This window comes from Gastrolobium bilobum, unplaced genomic scaffold (genome assembly GCF_033153095.1).
Source record: "Gastrolobium bilobum isolate Gb01-03AN ecotype WA unplaced genomic scaffold, APGP_CSIRO_Gbil_v1 utg20970, whole genome shotgun sequence".
Classification (NCBI taxonomy): Eukaryota; Viridiplantae; Streptophyta; class Magnoliopsida; order Fabales; family Fabaceae; genus Gastrolobium; species Gastrolobium bilobum.
The window spans coordinates 123,668-140,992 of record NW_026897067.1 but is presented as its reverse complement, the minus strand read 5'-3'; the positions used below and the strand labels follow the sequence as shown (position 1 = coordinate 140,992).

The 17,325-nt window shown below is 32.1% G+C and overlaps 1 protein-coding gene across 1 annotated transcript; it reads left to right on the top strand.

The window, feature by feature from the left end:
* Positions 1–11,148: 11,148 nt before the first annotated feature.
* LOC133303809 (probable serine/threonine-protein kinase PBL7) lies at positions 11,149–16,563 on the top strand. Its single transcript, XM_061503784.1, has 6 exons — positions 11,149–11,278; positions 14,258–14,451; positions 14,571–14,760; positions 14,876–15,264; positions 16,085–16,462; positions 16,520–16,563. Exons 1-5 carry the CDS (start codon positions 11,149–11,151, stop codon positions 16,457–16,459), a joined length of 1,278 nt encoding a protein of 425 aa, XP_061359768.1. The 3' UTR covers positions 16,460–16,462; positions 16,520–16,563.
* The last annotated feature ends 762 nt before the right edge of the window (positions 16,564–17,325 follow it).

The following is a 17,325-nucleotide window of genomic DNA, read 5'->3' as shown; positions in this document are numbered from 1 at the left end:
TCCGACCCATGTTATGAATATAATATGATGAAATTTATGACAGTAACTGCATATTTGGATTTATTTTTTGTAAACTTAATCTTAACGATATTGAGTTTATAAAATTAATTTTTTTTTTTTTGATAACATATAAAATTAATTTTAACTAAAAGTGAAGTTATTTATATTTTAATTTTATTTGCTTAGAATGCAAAAGCTACATGAAAATACTCTTTTAAATCACAGTATTAACCATTTTCTCATTTAAAAAAAAAAAATCAGATCTTTTTCAACAAGTTTGCAAAAAGACAAAATCATAGATACAACTTAAAAGCGTAAGAGTTGAAATAAAGTAATTTATGTTTTGTTTTCACTTACTTAATCGCAAAAACGATATAAAATTACTTACGTTAATATCTCGTTTAGCCATGTTTTTCCATTTAAAACAGACATCAAACATCTTTTAAACAGATTTACCAAAAACAAAAGGGGAAATTGTTTGTTCTTTTAAATAATATAATTTATCTCATTTCATTCTCACGAAGAGATGAGACCCACAACTTTATATTTTTTGTTTCACTCTCTCTTCTCTTTTATCTATCTCTTTCTCTCACTTAAAATGACACAACTTTACATCGTGATATACAGTCTTCCCAAAACAAAATTATGGTTAAATGTCTCGCAATGGGTTTGAAAACCTATTAAGTCAATAACAGTAGTGTTACAATTCTACCTGGCAACAAACCTGTATTCTGGGTAAGGACAGACAAAGCAGAATTGCAAAAATGCCTCTTAGCTCCAAAGTTACAATTTCTCTTTCACGATTCAGCTCAAACTAAGATGTCTCCTCCTTCACATAACGTTTTTGGCCAAACAAAAGTGATAAAAGACTAGGAATTCAAAATGATGTTTGTAGAGTTCAGAAATAAATATTGACATTTTACCAAAAAATTTGTAAATAACAAATTTTGTCTCTCGTTGATTTGACATCTGAGTTGTACTTATATATATTTTTTTTTTGGTATGAGTTGTACTTATATTTAATTATTACTATTTATATATTTGTCTACAATTTTGTACAGGAATAAGCTTTTATATTAAATAATTAGAATTATTTTGATACATAAATAATTTTATTACTTAAATTTATCTGAAAAAATATATATATATTTTGGCAAGCATCTGAAAATATATTTAAATTTGATTAATTCAAGCGAAATCCATTTAATTTTTTTTATACTGCTTAACATTATGCATTATAAAATATGTTCTTTATATTTAGATGTGAAAATTAATATGTTTTTTTAATGCTTTAATAGGCTTTTTTATGTTATAAAGATTAGTTTTTATTACCACAAAACCTTTAGCATAAAAAATATAATTTTTTTAATGCTTCAACTTATATTAAAAAAAAAAAATCATTCGAAATAGAGATAAAATAGTCATAATAAAAAGTATTTTAATACTGAAGATGCATAGATGAGCGAGAGACTGTATCCATTGGCAAATGTCTCTCTTTTAAGATTAGTTTGACATATTGGAAACACCTTAAAGCAATAACATAGCTCGTTAGTTTGACAAATTGAAAACACTTGTTAGTGGAGAAATTTTTTTTATCAGGAAGATATAATTGTTGGGAAAATAGTAGGAAAGTTAGTTTGATAAAAAAATTTAAAAAAAGATGTTTGGTTAATTGAAATATTATCGGAGAAATTTATTTAAATTTGTAAAATTTATATTTGGGAGAAACTTCGTATCTATTTTTTCACTTTCCCAGTTATCTAAAAATATTATATCTCAAGTGGTATTTTGTAATAGTATATTTCACCCAAAAATCAACACCAAAGTAGTTTCCTAGCCTTTCTATTTGCCTAGTTTTTTTTTTCAAAAACTTGAACCAAATATGATATTTTTCAATATCCACCCACATTTCTCTATCAAACCCAAAATAAAACTTGTACCAAACACACCATATAATGTCTTTACCCCTCACCCAAAATAATTAAAATATCAAATTACACAAATTTAAGACTTAATAGTTGAAAATGTAAAAAAAATAATAATAGCATACCAACTGCTCCTGGAAAACTAATAAATAGAGTTAATAATATATTTAATTATTTAGTATTTACTCAAGTGCAGTTTTTCCCTTTTATGTTTTATTTTTGGGTTTTATGTTTATTATTTTACATAACATAACTTCACTTTCCTACACACACATTAAAGAGATGGGGTCCACATATTTTTCTTTCTCTTTCATCATTTCACTTTCTCTCTCTTTATTATTGTGTGTGTTGGAAACTAATATTATGTTATGTAACATAACATTAACAAAACCCTTTATTTTTTTCATGATAAAGTCACTGTCCATAAAATCCGGTTAAGGAGAGTAGAGGATGAGGAAAATACGAATACACTGATTTGATGTGTATAATTTCTTCTTCACTAAAGACAGAAGTCATTAATCTTTTTATTTTAAGAAGAAGGTTATATTTACAGTTTTGTTTTTTATAATCTCTTACAACTATATTTTAATATCGTTGATTTTCGCCAATCAACGATTATCATTTATTGTGAATTAATTAATGAGTTTAATTTGCGAAAATAATAACTGTTGATTGGCGGAAATCAATTATGTTAAAATATAGTTATAAGAGAAAAAAAAGGTTGGAAGTATAATTTTCCTATTATTTTAATCATTACATAAATTGCAATCAATACTCGAAGATTGATTTAAGAGTAAAATTCTTACTCTAATATAATTTGATTTCGACGTAAACATGCATTATCTAATTGAGTTCTTTTTCTCGTATGAAATTTATTATGATTGTGATTATAAATAACTAAACATTACATAGCATTAAACTTTCTTTTTTAGAGTAAATACTCTTTTGGATCCTCAACAAAAATTATGGAATCTATTTTAATCTCTTTGAAAAAAAAAATCAACATGTGGTCTCTCTGAAATTCTTGTTTTTTTGAAATTGTGGTACCTTTGAAACTCACGTTAGTCTCTCAAACAAGACTAATATGAGTATTTTATTAAGGGATTAAAATGAGTCCCGTATTTTTTATTGAGGTCCCCAAATGGTATTTACTCTTTTTTTTTATAACATGAAGGTATCCACATTCAAATTTCTTTGGTCACCTTGTTCTCGGAATACGAACCCAAAAGCTACCTCCTTATTAGAACAGCGGAAAAGGGTATTTTACTCTTTTTTTTATAATTTGGAGGTATTCTCATTCAATATCCCCAAGTCACCTTATCCTCGGAGTACTGTCCCGAAGGCAATTTCCTCATTAGAACAGCGGTGCATTGAGTTTTGTCATCGAAAAAGGATGTGACTAATCCATCATTCGAAGAGAAAAGAACGTCCTCTTACCCCAACAAAAATTTGCTTGAGAGAAGGTTTAAATCTCTTAACCCTAACCCAAGCAAATTCTTGAAAATTCAGTTGCATGCTATGTAAACTACATTTGAAATTGATAGCATTATACTTTTCCTTCATCTTGTGTATAATTTTATTTTAAATTTTTTAACGCATAGATACACCGTAATAACTAATAAATTGACGCATTTCACCTTGGGTGGGTGGATCTCAAACTTGATTATTAATTCTGAATTACTTCTAATTCACTCAAAGTCTCCCCATCTTGCACCGTGCGTATTTCTTTGTTAGTATAAACATGGGCAATCATGTATGAAAAAAAAAAAAAAGGGCAATCAAACATTAATTTTGATGTGACGCTATACACACAATAAACTTAAGTAATCAATATAAGGATTTTTCTTATAATTTATCTTTATTAAAACTAAAAAAAAGAAAGAGGTTGCACCCATGAGTAATTGAGAAAAAACTAATAGCGTTACCCAATTTCATGATTAATAATTATCGTTCCAGCCAGTGGCGGAGCTAGGTTTATTAATCAGGGAGACGAATTTTTTTTTTTTTTGTTACCCGTTCAACCATACACTCTCCAATCCATTCTCGCTCTCTTTTTCTAATTCTGTTTTAATTTTTCACATGAATTTACCACTACACTCTCAGAAGGAATTGTGGTTTAATCATTATTTTATAATTTGATTTTAATATTAAAAATATTTATACTATTAATTGTTTATATATTAACAAATCATCCGATCAATTTAGATGTTAAAAATCATTTATTCAGATAATATGAAATTTATCCTACAAAAAGAAAAGATAATATGAATTTTTTTGCAATGTATCCAACTTATTATTATTTTTAATTTTCATCAGCATTATCCTGATTTACTATTATCTTTTCATTTCCTTAATTGTTTGTTATAAGGTTAATTAGAGCGATCTCAATTCATCTAGAATCTTCATCAAATATTGGGAGCCCCTCACCGTTGGATCATTTCACAGGGACACGTGCATGACACAGCCCAATACCCATCCAACTTGAATAATGAAATGTAGCCACAAATTCATAAAATTACAATGTCCCACGTCATCTCTCCACTTTATACATGAACACCACTCTCCCTTTACCTCTCACCACTTTATACAGTTTAAGAATTCTTTGCACTATCCTCTACTTTCTCGTGCTAGTTCAGTTCTCTTCTAGTTTATTCACAAACACAGCTTCTCTTCAAGTCTAAGAATCCAAACACAGTGACGTTTTGCAGAGAGAAGTTGAGAATGGAAGGGGGCGATGAGTCCTTGCCTACTCCCTTGATCTCCTTAAAAGGCCAGCTCACCTTTAACATTCCATTAATTTTTTTTTTTCAAAACTTGGGGGGAGGGGGGCGGCCGCCCACCCTAGCCTTCCCCTGGCTCCGCCTCTGGTTCCAGCTACGTAACATATGCATCATACAGCAAGTCTGGCTTCATATTTCCTCAATATTAGTGCATGCATTCCCAAGATGCATACTGACTTGCCTTCCATGCTAAAATAATTAACATCTAATCTACTCTAGCACCAACCACATATATTTATAATTTTCCTAAGCAACAAAACTATATAAATGGGGATATGCAAGACAATCAATTAGGGACGTAAATGAGTCAGACGATTTGGTAGAAGCTTAGGGCTTGACTTCTCTAAGGCATAATTTGGCTTGACCCGTTTTAAAAATAGCACAACCTTAAATTCATTAAAAGACCTATTTAAAAATTGAGGAAGGTTATACTTACAATCTTTTTTTTTACAACTTCTTACAACTATATCTTAACACCGTTGATTTTTAACAATCAGCGGTTATCATTTATTATGAATTAATAATTAATTAATGAGTTTAATTTGCGAAAATAATAACCGCTGATTGACGAAAATCAACGGTGTTAAGATATGATTGTTAGAAGTTGTAAAAAAAAGTTGTAAGTATAACCTTCATCTTAAAAATTAGACTATTTTAGCAGCCCTGGTCTTTATGTCTCAAGATCCAGCTTGTATTTTTTAGTAAATAATATTTTATTATTTTTTAATAAAATAATATCTTATTACTTTTCAATAAAATAATAGCTTGTTATTTTTTAATAAAATAATATCTTTTTATTTTTCAAAAAAATAATATCATTTTATTTTTCAACAAAATAATATCTTTTTATCTTCTTATTTTTAAATAAAATCTTTCCATTTTTATTTATACAATCATATTCCTGATTTATAGTCTATTAATTAGAGATTGATTTTTATTGTTTACCAAAACAAAAAAAAGTTTGTTTTTTATTTAATAGGGATTTGATTTTTGAATTTGTTTCCCTTCTTTTTTTCTCATTTACTCTTGTTTAAGTGCCCGTTTGGATGAACTTTTATTTTTAAAAAAGTTTTTTTTTTTAAATTAAAGTCCTTTTGAGAATTTATAGATGTTTGGATAACATCTTTTTAAAACAGCAAAATTTAAAATAAAAGTTAAAATGCTGTTTTTTTTTGTAGCCAATAGTTGGTTGCTTTTGAAAAAAGCAAAAATTAAAAGATAATATATAATTTTTTTTGGAAATAATATAATATAAATTTTTAAAATACAATTTTAACCTCATCTTATCATATTTATTTTATCTCTCCTTATCCCACAATCATTCTATTTTATCTCTCCTATATTGTAATTTTATATATAAAAGTGCTTTTTTTATTTTAACATCCAAATAACTTTTGAATGTACAAGTAATTTTCAGATCATACATCCAAACGTAAAATAATTTTATCTTTTAGAAAAAGTTCTTTTAAAAAAAACAGTGCATAAAAAGTCATTTCTTTAAAAGCTCATCCAAACGGACCCTAAATATTCCCTATCAGTATAAATCAAATTGTATCAATTTATAAAACCCTTTTTCATATTACAATACGATATTAGAGCGGGCGTGACTAAGTGATCACGAGTTCGATCCTCACTGCCCTCATTTTATCAATAAAAAATTAAAATATTATGGAGTTTCTTATCACTTCTAGGCTGAGCCTGATACATTATCCACCCTTCAAGCTCAATGACCTCTCGTGCGAGGGAGAAATATAAACTCATTAATATAACATAGAGGTGGCAATATGGGTTGAACCCGACGGATCAACCAGCCAACCCGCCAAGACGGGGCGGGTTGGGCTATACCTTTCAACCCACCAACCCACCTCAACCCGTCCCGTTTAGTTGTGGGTCAAAATGGGTTGGTGGCGGATCGGGGCGGGTTGGCCCGTAGGTCATTTTTTTTTCCTATTAGGTAGTATTTCATTTGTCACTAAGCTTTTGTGATATATATATTTTTTTATTTTAGTACTCCCTTAGAAAATAAAGATGAAAAACTTTATTTATGACAAAGATTATCCATATATAAAGGCAAAAATAAGTTCTTAAAAAATATCTGACTGAATATTAGCTTATATTTAAGCTTGAGATTGAAAAAAAATTAAGGGGAGTGTGAAATAAAAATAAGAAATATTATAAAATTAGTAAAATATAATTTATTATTTTTATTTAATTTTTTTTTTTTGTGGGTTGACCCGCCAACCCACCTCAAAATGGGGTGGGTTGATGTTTTAAACCCACCATCAAACGGCGGGTCAACCCGCCCCGCCCCATTTTTGGCTGGTTGAAGGCAGGTTGAGGCGGGCTGGCTCGTTTTGCCACCTCTAATATAACATCACCCAACATCTTAAGATTTTACGTTGAATTGGTTCTTTACCCTAAATTCCTTTGCTGTCATCGCTCTCCCCTCCCCCACCAAATTTTGCTACTCTTCTGCCCGTTCTCAACTTCTCATTCCTTCCAAATCATTCGACTCACCATTGACTCTCAAAACTTTCGCAACAGATAGTATGTTCTTATTCTTTGTATTTTTTTCCCATTAATAAGATTGCCTCTTTACAAAAACTTTATTAAAAAAATTATATTATTTAACTTATGGGTATTGTATGCATCTATATATCTTGTTCTTAGTTTGTTGGGTATGTGTTTATGTGTGTGATTTATTTTTTGATCCGGATATAATATAGGCCTAACCAGGGCCCAATAAACACATGGAAGCCCAAGCCCATAAAGGACCTAGAACAAGGCATAAAAGACAGGCACGGGACGCGATAACCCTATCGCGTCACACCAGCGCGATGTCCATATCGCGGAACACCAGGCGCGATAGTCCCATCGCGTCATACACGGCGTAATGCCTCATCACAGCAAGCAGGATATACTTACTCCCCACGCAACGGCATACCTTCTACAGACAGTAAACTTAAGGGCCAAGGCAACACCACCGCGCCTTCACACCAGTAAGCAATGGACAGCTCCAGCTCGCCACAACTCTACTAATAGACACCATGGCAGCAAGCTCCTCAACATTTAAACCATGACAGCCACACTGCGTTGGCACCAAGGAACCTTTGCCTTCACCATGAAGAAAGGTCTCCTCCAAACACACATCTCGATTACTATATAAACATACGTTGTGCCACCAAGGTATGAGCATCATTTACTTTCACAACATAAACACCTGCCTCTGATACTGACTTGAGCGTCGGAGTGTCTTCGCAGGTACCCCCCATCCGGTGCAACGTGAAGGACGAAGGACAAAGAGCTCAGGCTCATCCCACATCAACAGTACCAGGCCCAGGCCAGTAACCATCTAAGGAGTCTCAACCGTGCGTGATTTGGGCTTGATACGCATTGGGCCATCCCTACCGTATCTGGTCCGATCATTTTTTTTTTTTTTAATTATTTTTTGTTGGGATATTCTTAAATAAGTTATTTAATGTATATTAGTAAATCCTCATTCTTCATATTTTTTTTTTGCTTTTTTTTCCGTCCCATTGACAAGTTCTGCCTCTTTTTATACAAAAAGTTAACATATTATTTGACTTGTTAGTGTTGTATGATTTACCTATCTATGTTTGTGTTTTATTAATTTCTCTCTCTCTTTATTTATTTAATTATTTTTTATTGAAAAATTCTCATATAAGTTGGTTGGTTGGTTGGTCGAGATCTTCGGATCTGAGTTGCATTATTGATGTTCTACTTGTATGATTTGTTTACGCAAATTTTGAATTGTAACATACTTGTCATTTTAAAAATGGATTCGCTTTTTTTGCAATTACTGCAGATAAGTTATCTGCAGAAAGCCCAATACGACGTCGTTTTGGGGCAAAAATCATGATATTTTTGTAATTTTAATTTATTTCAGGGTTATAATAGTCTTTATATTTATAATTTTTTAAGATTTCAACACCAAAACGACTTCGTTTTGGAAATAAATGCAGATAACTTATCTGCATTAACTGCAGAAACATTTTTCCCTTTAAAAATTGACTTCCAAATATATTTAATTTTTTTAGTCTAATTTGACTGACTTTTACTTGTTTGATGTTTGCTTCTTTTATGTTTAAATATTATGGTCGTATAGTTTTAAAATAAAGGGGAATAATTATCTCATGTTACATGAGATAATTATATCAAGCAACAGAGACAAAGTAGTGAGATCCACTATTTTTTCTTTTTTTCTTTTTTTGAAAAAGTAGTGGACCCCACAATTTTATCTCTGTCGCATGAGATAATTATCTCATACAACATGAGATTAATAAATCCCTAAAATAAATACTTTTGTACTTATTTTTATATACATATATGTATGTGTATGCACGTGCGTGCGTGCTTGCTTTTACAAAATTTTAATTTATTTTAAATTTAATTTTATAATTAAAAATCAATACAATTTGATTCGATTTTGTTTTTTATTTTCAATCACATAGTTAAATTATCAATATTTTTTGGGGTGGTTTCAGCTATTCTACAAAGTAATCATAGTCTCTAATTATAAAGTGCAATATATTATTTTTGAAGTGTTGATAGGCCAGACCAAGTTTTGTAATTTTTAGAAATAAGTCAGGCCAAGCTTATAATTTTACTTAGGGATATGATCCGTTTACAATTTTTTTTTGCAAATTACACTAAGTACGACCGGTCGTACACTGCATGATTAAAGTATGACCAGTCGTACTTAGTGTAGTTTGTAAACAAAAAAGTTTGTAAATATAACCTGCCCCTTTTACTTATATCAGCTAAACAAGTCAAATCATGCATGGAATGATTTACATAAGATTAGGATTAAGATTAGATATATGAACCAATCAAGGGTTAAAATTAGGTATAAGAACCAATAATTAAGATTAAGATTAGGTATACGAACCACCCAAGGCCTAGTTCATTTAGGTTAAAGACTAATTTGATCTGTCTCATTTATACCCCTAGAATCAATGATTAAGATTAGGTATAGCGAACTAATCAATGATTAAGATTAAGTATAAGAACCAATAAACATGTGGATCAATTGATATTGAGTTATTCAAACTTAATCAGTAGTCTCGAGTTCAAATTTTGGATATATAGTCATCATATATATATATATATATATATATATATATATATATATATATATATGAGGTAGGATCCTTTGACACTGGTGTCAAATTTAAAATTTGACACCTCATCTGAGAGCCATTAGATCAAAAAAGATCAATGATGTCACATGCTTACAAATCAGAGTCGTTGATCTTTTTTGATATAATGGCTCTTAAATAAGGTGTCAAATTTTAAATTTGACACTGGTGTCAAAGGATCCTACCTATATATATATATATATATATATATATATATATATATATATATATATATATATATATATATATGAGGTTGGATCCTTTGACACCTCATTTGAGAGTCGTTAGATCAAAAAAGATCAATGGTGTCATATGCTTACAAATCAGAGTCATTGATTTTTTTTTATCTAACGGCTCTCAGATGAGGTGTCAAACTTCAAATTTGACATCAGTGTCAAAGGATCCTACCTCATATATATATATATAATCGTATATTATAAGGGTTCGCTTTTTGTCATGTCACATGACAAGACCATTTTCCTGCACACACAAATCAAGTGTGGGTCCCACGTTTAAAAAAAAAAAAGTCAAATCAAAATCAGGATACGACGCCGTATCCTCAAGATACGTTGCCGGATCCTTATTGCAAGAATGAACAATGTCATTTCTGCAACATGATTCTTATGATTCTTATATTTCGCATATTATAAACTAATAACTAATAAGCTCGTATACGTCAGTCACCAACCTCCAACCTTAAATTCAGCAATCAAACAGCAACATGTTGCTCCAGGGACAATTGAGGCATAACAGGGTTGAGAGAAAGCAAATGGGCATGCACATCATTTTAGAAACTGTTACCATATAAGTGCCAGAAATTTTCGTGTTAAGGGAAGGAAAAAAATAAAAAAATCTTAGAATTCAAATCGGGGTATGAATGAGACAGGGATTAGCCATTTATAAGAGAATCACGTTATTATTATCTGCATATATAGTTCCTCCAATTTGGCGAGAAACCAGATAATCCAAAACATACGACACATATGAAAACCATATATATAATAGCAAGAGTTTTACATCATTACGAGGGAAATTTGAATAACTTCAAGATTTTAACGGGTTTATCAAGATTAGATAGATGCGGGGGGAAATCTGTTGAGATCCGTGTACGCATTCAGCGTTGTTATTTTGAAACGGGCATATTCATTCTTCAAGGGATTAAAAAGCCTCCATTTTTTTGTTGTTTTTTTATCCTTCTTTCTATCTTTTCACGTAATTGTTGGCATTGCTGCATAACAACACAAGAAAGGGCTTGTTTTTGGTTCTGAATTCAGATAGGGGCTAATGGGTCGTTTCCCGTGTTTTGGGTCGAAGAAGAAGGCCAAGGATAAGAACCTCAAGCCTCGGGAGGAGGAAGGAAACAATGTTGGGAGGAACCGTAACTCTGTAGAGACTGTCTCTGAGAGTTCTTCAGGTTACCCCTTGTCACAATTCATTTCTGCTCATTGAGTTTTTTGTCTTTTTGAAGATTAAACCTTGTTTGAATTGTAATTTATATGATTTATGTTTTCTGCCATTTTTTTTTAATTTGGAGTCTTTCTCGATCATCTTTTTTATCATGTTTGTTTCCAAGATTTAAGACAAATTGTCTTTAGACTTTGTTAGAGTGATTCGTAACGTTTCTACTGATTCTTGCATATAATTCTTATAACTTGCTTAGAAAAAAGGAAAAGGAAAAAGGTCTGGGTTTTATCTTAGGGTCATTTTTTATTTTGAGTCCAGATAAAGCATACACCTTGCAAAAATAATAAACAGAATATAAAAAGAAATTAAAGAAACACTCCAAATTTATCCCACTTAAAGGCCTTAATTTGAGGTACTGTACCCTTTTCACTTTAATCTTAGGGAAGCACAAGCATAAATGTAAAGACAAAAAAAAAAAAACTTAGGGGTAGCAATTTTCTAACTGTCTCTGCAAATCAATTGTCACTAGCCTTTGAGCCTCTATTTTATATGATATACCTTCTTCTTTTCTACACCTTTATGGCTTTATCCTTTTGGCCTTTGGGGAGGTGAGTCTTGCATACCAAGAACTTGTTTAGGGAAATAGTATTTCATTTTTTGCAAAAGCTATCTAACAAAGCTTTTGATTATAAATTGTTTTGAACACAAAATCTAATCTAATACACACTGACTGTTCAACTTGCCCTGTTCTGCATGATTGGAAACTATACCAAATAGTAATTCTGTGTGCTCCATTCTAACGTGATTAAACTGATAAAAGAAGCACCAATGCTAACTATCCTGCATCAAAAGAATATCATGTCTGCCTTTAGTGTATAGAACCTCCTGCACATTTTTAAAGGTTATGCTTCATCTGAAAACAATTTAATATTGTAACTGTAGGTTACAAAATCTCCAAGTAAAAGAGCTCATCTCCCTTGTTTTTGAAGACAGCCTTAGAAACTCACACCATAGCAGAAGGAATAGTCCTCCTTTTGAATTTATTAATTTTTTTCATTGGCCCTAGTGTCATAGATACAGGTCACAGATGCACTTGTGTGGTGATTGAGCTCATATTTGCTTCTCCTGATTATCAGAATCTCCTTCCTTCTCTACCAATAAAATTTAGGTCTAGACTGCACCTCCACCTTTTCCAAGAGGAAATATTGGTGTGACTGTGAGATCAGAAAACCAAAATCCACGTGCTGAGTATATGCTTTTTGTCAACTCTGAAGGACACTATTTGTCATCTTAATTTCTTTCATGTTCCCCTGCTTCACGTGGAAACTCATCAGTTGCTCAAATCTCATCTATTGGGTTTATCATTGCTTTATCTTATTGCATTTTATATTTTGTGACTGAATGGTTTCAAATCTGAAAAACAGTTTCTTTGCAAACATGTAAGGGTGAGACTGCATATAAAGTTTGCCCTCACATGTATCCTTTTAGTCGAGGTTTGATAGAGAGTAGTGTAAATTGTATATAATGCTTGTTATAAGCTAAAGGATAGCTCCACTAATTCTTCAACATATTTTCAACCCCCGCACTGACATACAGACATTCAAAAAAATCTAATAGAAATTTCAAATTTAAAGACTAAATGTTCTATTTTTTCTGTGTGTCTACTTAGTGCTAACTAGAGATTTCCATTTTTACATGAAGCTAATATTTTGCTTGCAAAACGTGTCACCTAGATATGTGGACACGACATATATAATTAGTCCAAATTACCCAATAATAGTTTCAACTTTCAACAACTTCCATGGATTTAGAATATCAGTCATCTATCCTTCATATAGCACATACAGTGAGTTACCTTTTCACTGAAGGAGTAATAGCATGCTTAGACTTTAGATGCAGCAATATAGTGGTGTAACTCATTTTTATGCTCATACCAGTTTCAAAAATTCCATTTTTATTTTATTTTTTATTTTTTGAGTTGCTGAATTTACCTGCTCATCTTTCACTATCCGTACTAGACAAAGGGTCTCTTTCAAAACTGTCCTGTCTTCTTATAGAGTAACCAAATGCTTTGACTTTCCTGTTAGTAAAAATGTGTCTCATAGTTTGTCCACACCTGACAGTTTTCAACATTATCCAACCCAGTAACACATGCTATTAGACAGAGTAAAGAACAATGTAAAATAAGGGATGGAAACTGTAATTTACAATTAATATTAAGTGAAGCACACATAATCCTCAATACCTGCTTGCTGAATGTTTGGTTTTGGACTGATGTAAGCCATTGATTGTATTGATCTTTTGGTTACTCAGAAAATATTGTTGACTCCAGAATGCTTGAGATAATAGGAAACAAAAGTTGTATTATCAACTTAGAACGCGTAGTAAACTATAAATATAGACGTAGATTCCCAAACCATATATATGCTGAGGGATTGGAAGCTCCTATGAACTGATGTTTACTCTAATACTGAATATCTCTCTTGATTTTTAGCTTGTTTTAGAAGGATGTTTTCTCCTTTTCTTTTTTATGAATTCTTCTTTTATCTACAAAAGTTTTAGTTTAAAAAGTGGATTGTCATTTAATCGTTATTGGTTTTTTGATGACCCTTTTAAACCATGTCTTATGGCTTGGTCTTGAGCGACCGATCCGCAGAACAACTCAAAAGATAAAGAAGTATTGTTAATTTATTCATGCTCGTTCCAAGTTTGAAGTATCACTTGTACAAATAAGAATCCCCCTCGATACAGGATTTCTTCTTCGTATAGATAGATATAGGATCTATAGAGCAATTATTTAGAAGTACATTTTGTGAAACAGCTCTTCCTATCTAATAGAAAAGGATCCCATGATCCTGAACTGATCTTACCTGAGAGCACAAATCCCAAGTTTGTTTATGAAGAGCAGATCTAATTAGATTAGTGTTTGTATCATTGAGAAGATCACAAGCTTGATTGAATTTAAGTGCTCTGAACTTGTGCACTCAAGTTGAAATGACATGGTTTGACACAGGACTGGGATCAGAAGCAACTCAAACAGAGGAGACTGGCAGTTCTAGTAAGGCTAAGATATTTACCTTCCGAGAGCTTGCAACGGCAACAAAAAATTTTAGGGATGAAACCTTTATTGGGCAAGGTGGTTTTGGGAGTGTTTACAAAGGGAAGATAGAGAACATTGATCAGGTATACTTTTATCGTGGGATGGTGTTTTTTGTTCCCATGTCTTGTTTACAATGCCCCATTAGTCTGTTACATTGATGTGCAATATAAATCTTTTACCAAGTTTTGGAAAATTTGATCAGGATGTAGCTATTAAAAGACTTGATACTACTGGGCTCCAAGGGGAGAAAGAATTCCTAATAGAAGTTCTAATGCTCTGTCTTCTACGCCATCCCAACCTTGTTAATTTGGTTGGTTACTGTGCTGAGGGGGATCAACGTCTTCTTGTGTATGAATACATGCCTAACGGATCCTTAGAGTCTCATCTTCATGGTAATATACTATAACGCAACATTTAGTTCTTTAACATCAAACTGTCATCATTTACTTACTTGTTACTCCACTTATTATATTGTAGTAGTGATGATTTGATTACGGTTATTTGCAGAACTTGCACCTGATAAAGAACCGCTTGATTGGAATACTAGAATGAAGATAGCTGCTGGGGCATCAAAAGGACTAAATTATCTGCATCATGAAGTAACGCCTTCTGTTATATACAGGGATCTGAAACCATCCAACATATTATTAGATGAAGACTTTCACCCAAAACTTTCTGATTTTGGGCTTGCAAAATTTGGTCCATCTGAAGACCAATCCTATGTTTCCACTAGGGTCATGGGAACACATGGTTATTGTGCCCCTGAGTATGCCACTAGTGGGAAATTAACAATGAAATCTGACATTTACAGTTTTGGGGTTCTGCTATTGGAGCTAATTACTGGACGTTATGCTTATGATGATACCCGTGACCGTGAAAAGCATCTTGTTGACTGGGTAATTACTTATATTTTTTCCCCCTTTATTCTCCCAGGGTTAATTTACATCCATATTACTCTTTTTCTCAGTTGAATAACATATATTATTGTAAACATATCAGATTTGCTGCAACAACTTTATGCATATTCTCTCCGGTATCACTTTTGTTTTATTGTAAATTTATCATTGTGCACTTGAAAGGGGGAGAAACTAGGTTATTAAGTTGTTAATGTATGAATGTGCAGAGGAATTATTATAGACTTATAATTAGCTAATGTTTACTTTTTCAGCTTGCTGCATAATATGCAGGGAATATTGTTGCATTGCTTATTCTGTTGCCATGATCTAACATAAGTTTCAAAATTATATGATCTAAATTAGGTTAAATGTTATCCAAATACTTAATCTGGAGGAGATAATCTAAACTCATCATTCTTCAAGTAACCATATCATGCATTAGGAAGTTGTTGCAGCTTAAAGGTTAACATTATCTAACATAAGTTTCAAAATATTACATGATATGAGGGATTAATGTTTCTCATGTTGTAGGAGATAATTTCATCTCTTACACAAATATAAAAGTGTGTGGAGCCTACATGTGAAAAGAAGAGAGAAAGAAAGAAAATATAGGCCCTACATATTTTTATGTATAAGTAAGAGATAATTTTATCTCCTACAATATAAGAAACGTTAATCCTTGATCTAAATTAGGTTAGATCTTATCCAAAGTCTTAATCTTGAGGAGATAATCTAAACTCATCATTCTTCTAGTAACCATAAATTGAGAATACATAATGTATTAAGGTTAACTGAGCTTGGTTTCCTAATGTCTTTATAGGCACGCCCAATGTTCAGAGACAAAAGGCAGTTTCCAAGATTGGTAGATCCGCAGTTGCAAGATCGCTATCCGGCATCTGGTCTAAGGATGGCCGTTGAATTGGCAAGCATTTGTCTCCGAGAAGAGCAACGTCACCGGCCGGACGCAGGTGATCTAGTGCATGCTCTAAATTACTTGTCATCCAAGGAATACACCCCAAAAGTACCCAACACAGTTAACACAGAAGATGTGGGCAAGAGTAGTGACTCCCCAAAAGGAAAATCTTTGATTTTGGCTGAAGACTCACAAAGAGAGAAAGCTGTTGCAGAGGCCAAGCAGTGGGGAGAGACTTGCAGAGAAAAGAGACGACAAAGTGGCCAAAGTAGTCCTGAGTAAGTAGTAACTAGGTAGTGAAATTGTCTTTCTATTAAAACATACTTCAGGTGCAGGAGTAAGAATTGTGAAAGCAAATCCTTTGCCGCAGATTAGAAGTGGCTGGTATAAAAAACAAAAAAATTCATTAGCGAAACTTATGAAAATTCAAACGATAATCTTTTCAAGATTTGATGTGGCTGAATAAAATTGGTTGGCCAGCTACTTTTAAGAAGTGTGGTTTGAGCTCACGTGAACCTTTTGCTCAACTTTACTTGGGATGTCTCATGAGTTTTCAGTATTCATGGTTGCTGCTGCATTAAAATATGATATATGATCCATACTTTTTTTTTGGTGTATCAAATTTAATTACTTGTTCGAGGCGAGTCGGCTCCTCGGATATCCCCGTAAGTAGTGACGGAGCCATGTTGCCTTCGGCTGGTGCCAAGGGACTGGCTGCTTTTCAAAAAATTTAGAAGACATTGCAGGCAAGATAATATGGGAGAGTTTACTTCATTGATTTTACTGTAAAACATGGGCTTGGTACGGGCTAAAACATGGACAAAATCTTTTTTTTTTGGATAAAGCTTTAGCCTGGCTCATAAGCTTTAACTCTTTGATTATGTGACTAATTTCGAGTCGAGGTTTAATCATAATTAAAGTTCTTCTCTCTTTCTAAAAATGTATTTGGTAGGACTTCAATGTTCTAACATATTCGGACTTAATTACATCCTCACATAGTCGGTGTGCATTGCTAACTGAATTACATCTATTGGGACTTCAATATTCTAACAAAATGTTGCTAAAAGCAAACACTTAAAAAAACTACGAGCACAGGTATACCTTAAAGTAACCAAAGTTTATGGCATGATTCAAATATAATTGCATGT

What these genes read in the sequence shown, in the direction of transcription:
- LOC133303809 (XM_061503784.1), top strand. Translation starts at nt 11,149, where the DNA reads ATGGGTCGTTTCCCGTGTTTTGGGTCGAAGAAGAAGGCCAAGGATAAG. An exon ending in TGTCTCTGAGAGTTCTTCAG is followed by an intron (nt 11,279 to 14,257) that starts GTTACCCCTTGT and finishes TGTGCACTCAAG; the next exon opens with TTGAAATGACATGGTTTGAC. An exon ending in AAAAGCATCTTGTTGACTGG is followed by an intron (nt 15,265 to 16,084) that starts GTAATTACTTAT and finishes ATGTCTTTATAG; the next exon opens with GCACGCCCAATGTTCAGAGA.